General features: G+C 34.1%; 1 protein-coding gene across 2 annotated transcripts; it reads right to left on the minus strand.

Annotated features, from left to right (window-relative positions):
* Nucleotides 1-1,082: 1,082 nt before the first annotated feature.
* LOC114734958 (uncharacterized) lies at nt 1,083-5,054 on the minus strand. Of its 2 annotated transcripts, XM_028922608.1 has the most exons (5): nt 4,893-5,054; nt 3,234-4,453; nt 2,974-3,046; nt 1,990-2,128; nt 1,083-1,410 (listed from the first exon to the last, which is right to left on the minus strand). In XM_028922608.1, the coding sequence occupies exons 1-5, from the start codon at nt 4,971-4,973 to the stop codon at nt 1,403-1,405; spliced, it is 1,521 nt and encodes a 506-aa protein (XP_028778441.1). In that variant the 5' UTR covers nt 4,974-5,054; the 3' UTR covers nt 1,083-1,402. The 2 variants fall into 2 exon arrangements, with proteins under 2 accessions (XP_028778441.1, XP_028778440.1); XM_028922607.1 differs by having other exon boundaries at nt 1,083-2,128.
* Nucleotides 5,055-6,604: the final 1,550 nt, after the last annotated feature.

Consider the following 6,604-nt stretch of genomic DNA (forward strand, 5'->3'; position numbering starts at 1 on the left):
TAAGAAAATATATATTTAAATTTTATAATATATGTAGATTTTAATACGATCATCATATAGTATATAAATGTAGAGTTGGGTCTTGATATTTTAAAATATTTGTATTAATTTTTTTCTTATCATATATATTAAAAATCCCAATATAATGTACAATTATTTATATCAAAAAATTGTTATTAGCATGGACTAAACGATTAGTATATGAAATTTAGTAAATGAAGTATATTATTCATGACTTCCAAATAATAAAATTTATTATAGATCAATTTCAAAATAGTAAAAATTAAATTAGAAAACTTTAATTAAATTATAGAAAACAAACTTGGAATAAAAGATTAGGCATTTTTGGTGCCACAACATTTGAAAACTGTATTATTGCCACTCATTCACAATATAAGTCACTTTTATAAATAAAAAAAATTAGTGCACAATATAAGTTAGTTGGAAAGTAATTCACATTTATTTATCAATTTTACCTCTATAATTAAAGCTTAAATGTAAATCTGTATTTTTCTCCCTATAATTAATGCTTAAATGTAAATTCATGTATTGTTTTCTCTCTTTCATAACCTCATTTAGTACAGGTAAAATTGACCAAAAAAATTAATTTGAGAATTCAATGAGTTAACTATCAATTATTAATTCTGATGGAATAATTGGCAAAAAAAAAATTCTGATGAAGTAAATGAAGTCACTTACAATGTATAGAAGGAGTATATTAAGGGTTTCTAAATGGTACAATTTCACTCGTCACATTTTAAATCCCATCTGTGCGTATGCGTTTTGGCCCCCCAAAAAAAAAAAAATGTGTGTGCGTGAGAGAGAGAAACCCATCTCCAGGGATTTTGTTCTAGAACCTAGAAGCTACGTGATGCATAAAAATAAGAGGAAAGGGAAGAGAGGAGAGGAGGAGCGAGGAGCGAGAGACAAAGAAGAAGAGAGATCTCGAGAAAAAGGGAATCATTTTTCCATTAAAAAAGTGTTTGAAAAACCATGAAAATACTTTTAAAAAATATTTTTTTTACAAATCAAAACAAACTTCTTCACATATTTACTTTGTACACCGTAAAATCACCTTTAAAATCATAGTTTCGTTTCTATCCAAACACTTCCTAAACCAAAAACCTATTACAATTAATCCCTAGTCTATCTACTTATGGTCATACGAGGCTAACGGTCATCACTCCTAACCACCCCGGCCAACGCTCAACTAACTTCTTTGATATATTACAATATCATGTTATTCCGTCAGCATGCAACAAGGAGTAAAGAAAATGAGAAACTAAGTCCTCAAAGCCTGAAAGACTGAGAAAACATGACTGAGACAAACGTCTTGCCTTTTCCCTTGGTCCAAAGAAAACAAAGGCTCCGAATATTAGGAAGGCTACTTGTACTGAAGGTGCTATAATCCTGTTTACAGAGGCAGTCAATTGGTCATGGTAAGTCAGGATAAGCATGATAAACTGCGAAGATAATCATGTGAAAAAAAATGAGAATCTCATAAATCACTGATTCACCGTAAAACTAGAACTGATTTCTATGTCCATTTATTTCATTTTCCATGTTTGAATTGAATAAAAATATTCCAATTTATTGAATCCACAGCAGATAAAGGTCCATGCAAGATCATCGCCTTCCTTGAATACTTGCACGAACTGAGTTATACACTTCAAGAGGCACAACTTGTAAACTCAGTCAATTCATTACTATTATTTTAATGCTAAACAAGATTTCTCCTTATTGAGTTTACTCTTTCTGTAAGTTGTTCTCACATATATAATGAAATGACTCAATCGAGTAGAGTAAGCTGAGCCTCAGCAAATACACTCTTCTCTCATTTCATTTTTCAACTTAAACGAGCACATTAATGCATGGACTTTGAATTTAGATGACTATGATACCCGTGGAAACCGCTACAAAGTCTACTTGTTCATTAATTCATTGGCTTATGAAAATAAATCATCAATTAAACTACATACAGTAATTTACCTGCCCCCGCTGTCATGGTCCTCCATTTATCCTTAAGATCAACCGGGGTGCGCGTATTATCAAATACATCACAACCAAATTCTAAAATTTTCCTCCAAGGGATATTCCGGTTTTCCTTCGCGAATTTTAAAACTCCTTCCTGCAATGTATGAACCAAAGTAGGCTACGGATTCAGGGAAATAAGGGTAATTACGACATGATTTTCGTGAATCAAAACACAATTATCTCTTTTTGATTTATGTCATTATTGATTGTTCTGATAAATTTTGTTTGAACACATTAAGGTTCACAACAACTTTTGAATATGTATTGCTTAAATCTGCACAAAAACACTCAGATACACAGGATGGGTCAAAATAGCTCAGATCTTGGTTTGTTCTGTTTAAGAACATCAGTTTTTGAGAGTCATAAAATACAAATCCCTCAACTACTCAAGTAAGTTCAGAAGTAGAAACATACAACTGGATTGATTGCTAGAGTTAAGCAGACATATGAGAGTCTGAATGTTGAACTCGCCATTCAGATAGATTGGTGAATGGCATAAGTAAAAGAATTATCCAGGGCTGTTGCATGGGCATAATCATTATGCTTTATTCATTCTTGTTTCAATCCTTATAAAAATAATTACCAAGGAATTCATCAACATGTAAATTGTCCATGCTGTCAATTCTGTCATAAAATGAGTGAGCCGCACCATATCAAGCTCTTGTTTAAGTCAAAGGGAAATTGTTGGATCTAGCAAATATCACATCTTTCCCACTCAAACCCCCCCCGGGGGGGGTGTCTACACCTGACAAACTTACTGAGTGAGAGATATAGACACAGTGAAGGCTCGAACGAAGGAATCTTTTGTTATGATCATATATCATAAGGGGTCTGAACTCTGAACCCATTTCACAACTAGATAATCAAATGAATTATGTCAATGCATTGTACATACTTCATTCAGTTCCAGAAATTAGAATGCGTTCATGAAACTCATACCTTTAGTTTATTTTCTTCTTCAGTTGTCCAGTGTAGTCTCTTCCGCTTTCTAGTTGGTAAGGTCAGTTTTTTACTGCGATTGAGAGCAATAAATAAACTCTTTAGCTACTTCTTGAAAGTGAGGACAAGCCAATACTATACAAGCAGTAAATAATATCACATGAGATAATTCCATTTAAATTTTCAAACAATAATCTATGAAAAATCATATGAACAAGCATAATCGCATGCAGGCATATAAACAGAAATGACTTAGTCACCCTTGCTTAGAAGATTTCTGGGCGTGTCTAAAAGTTCCAGAACTGGTAACTTCCTCATCTTCGTGACAACCATCTTCACCCACAGCATTCTTAACTCTCTGAGGATGCCTCTGTGCCATATGTTTTATCCGTCCTTTCTTCACTACGGGAGCTTCAGAACCTGACTCATTAGTTTCACTGATAGAAGTATCCATAGAAGGCACTCTTAATTCATTCTGGAGCAACTTCTCTCTGTCTTTCCTTGTGTCCTCGTTATCTACAGTCACTGCAACACTTTCTTGTGTCCCTTTGACAAATGCAATATCAGGTGAAAGTCCCTCTTTGTGCCTTCCCAAATGGCATGAACTCGATGGAGATGCTTCCTCTTCATCCTCAGGAATCCCTTCATGAACGTTTTTATCACTATATCTTGGGTGCTCTGGCTCAATCCCCTCTTTTCCTTCAACAGACGCGGTTTTATGTGCTTCTGAAATTTTATGAACATCAACTTCCTCTCCGGCCATAGGTTTATCAATCTGATCCGTATGCGCTGGTGTCTTTTCTTCCCCATGATGCATAGAATCACCAGTATCGGCTACTTGAGCATTTGCATGAGTGTCATCTTCAATTGCTATGTCATGTTGATCAGCACTAGCAGTCACTCCTAGCATTTCCTTTTGTTGATCTTCCACTCTCTGCAAGGGCTGTGTGCACGCACGGCCATTTCCCTGCCTACTCCTATAATCTCTGCAGACCCCATTTCCCTCAAGGGATAACTCGTGGGACTCTTTTCTTTTTGCTTCCTCATATTTTTGGGCCAATTTATTGCTCATAATTGCATTGCTATCCAAAAAGTCTGACAAATCTTTCTTCGCCGTTAAGGCCTTATTCCTCAGTACTTGGACTTCTGCCAGTGTTCGTTTTAACCAGCAATAAGGGCAGTAGTAGTTTCCCATATCATCAAATTTAGGTTCGCGGCTGATGCATTTTGCATGGACAGTAACAGGACAACCACTTTCACAACAAACTAATATTTCTCCACCTTCATTGCAACGAATGCAAATCTTCCTATCCACAACATCTTTAAAAATGTTGTCATGACCTAAACTCTCACGAAGGATTCTATTAGAATCCTCATCAATTACATTATCTACGTGGTCTTTTGATCCCACCTTTCTAACATCTAGCAGATCACGATTGCTCTCATTAGAAGTTTTAGGCACCGCTGCATCGTCTTCATCCTTCATCGATTTCAAAAATTTTAAGAAATGAGTCATCGGAAAATAAATTATTCACAATCTACAATAGGATTTCATCATCAGAACCCCATAAAACCCTTGAAGGCTGGAAAACAATAACAAAACAGATTTCCCAAAATCTCAAGCTCCTTCGACAATGACGCGCGTAACAATTGATATGTGTGAGACTACATGTGCGAGTAGCAAAAATAGGAATTATAACAAACGGTGAATGAAAATAAGGAAAGAAAGTCACATAACAAATCAAAATTACATTACCAGACTCACCCAAGCCTACGTCAGAGACACCTAACCAACGAAGCAAAAAGCTCAGCAGCATTTTCAGTCAAATATGTTTTTCTCAGTAGCCAATCAGAACCGTAACAGAGTTGAAAAATCGGTTTCCAAACATCACAAGAATCAGAAACAGAACCTGACTCACTAGAGAAATTGTCCCTACGGTAGGGTGGGAAGGTTTTGTAGAAATTTTAGCCCTGCCTCCACCAGGAGATTTTGTTCTCATCGCTACTTACGTACGATTTCCCGTCGTCGGGCAATGTAGAAGAGAGGACACTTGCCCGGTTAACTGGTTTTCAGAACTTGAACGCGCCCTGCTTCAGGTTTCTCCTATACCCTTGTGTGAATATGCAAGTATATAACTACAACTCTACAAGTATGGCTTTTTGTTTCCCCGTATGTCAATTGCTTGGATCTCCTCCGTCCGGTTGATCCAAAGGAGGAGTTATTTTATGGATTTGGGAAATTCAGTTGAACCTGTTTGAAAACTGAACCGTTTAGTTAAAGGCACATCCTGCGTCGCAGGAAATTTTTTCATGTGGCTGGTCCAAAAAACCAAAAAACAAAAAAAAATCATGTGTTAAACTAGTACTATTTTATAATTTACGAGCATATTAGAATATTTTTCAAATTAATATTTTAAAATAAAAATACATCAAAAAATATTTTAAAACATTTAATATTCTTAAAAAAATATTTCAGTTACTAAATATTTTTTTGTTGCGAGATGCATCTGAAACAAAATTTTAAAATGATAAATAAATCACAAAATATTTTTAAAATAATGAATATATAAAAAAATTATTTTAAAATGTTGTATAAACCCTAACCAAAAGGTTTCTCCCATTTATTTCTTTTATGTTGGACGGGGTAGAAAGCATTTCCCCTCTTTCTCATGAAACGACCAAAGGCAAGGCATAACGCTAATTGCAATGACAAGGAAGAAAAGGTGAAACACCTCACTTAATTATATCCATATGCACGACAAAATATTTTATTTAAAAGTTTATACGTATTTCTAACACTTTAAACAGGTCATAATTTTAAAACATTTCTGACACAACTTAACAAAATAAGATATTAAAATCTTATGGTCATGGTAAATAAAAATATAACATAGAATGTGCTTGAGGAGCACAGAAGCCTTCACGGCTCACTTCATCAATGCTTTCCATTGATTCCTACTAGATCATTCACCTGAAAATATTAATATAAAGCATGAAATCAAACATCTCAGTAACTACTAAAATTCTAACATATACAAACAAGTCATATATGATAAACAAAAATCCGTTTATATGTGTATGTATATATATTTATGTATGAAAATCACAGATTTATACATTCAACTCAATTTCATTTTTGATTCGACAATATACCAACATTGTTTTTCTAATATATCCAAAAATAATACAATATATAGCCTCCCTTATATTACCGTCCACCCTTATACCGCTAACTGAGGCCATAGACTAATACATAGTCCAATAAGAACTAATCTATTTTACTAAATTATTTCAAATTTACTGATACTAGAGATATATCCAGCCAAAGATATAGAGTTCAAGCTCGGATTATGACTCCCCTTCTTTGCAAATAAAATAAAGATGTGTTATATGTCTCACAATTCCAATAAATTCCCGGCCAAAGAAAAACATGAAAAAAAAGTTCTGATAAGTGCCTTCCACTGTGCACCGAGTAATGGCATACCACGTGATAATTTATATCTATACAAATCTCCTTCTATCCTTAGCCTAATAATACATATGTCATATACAAATAATGTCACATCATAAATATATTCTCAAATATATTATTAAAAATAAAATAGCAATAAAATTTCTGTACCATTTAACA

Source organism: Neltuma alba, unplaced genomic scaffold, assembly GCF_004799145.2.
Source record: "Neltuma alba isolate B1F8T4 unplaced genomic scaffold, ASM479914v2 tig00013164_pilon, whole genome shotgun sequence".
Taxonomy (NCBI): Eukaryota; Viridiplantae; Streptophyta; class Magnoliopsida; order Fabales; family Fabaceae; genus Neltuma; species Neltuma alba.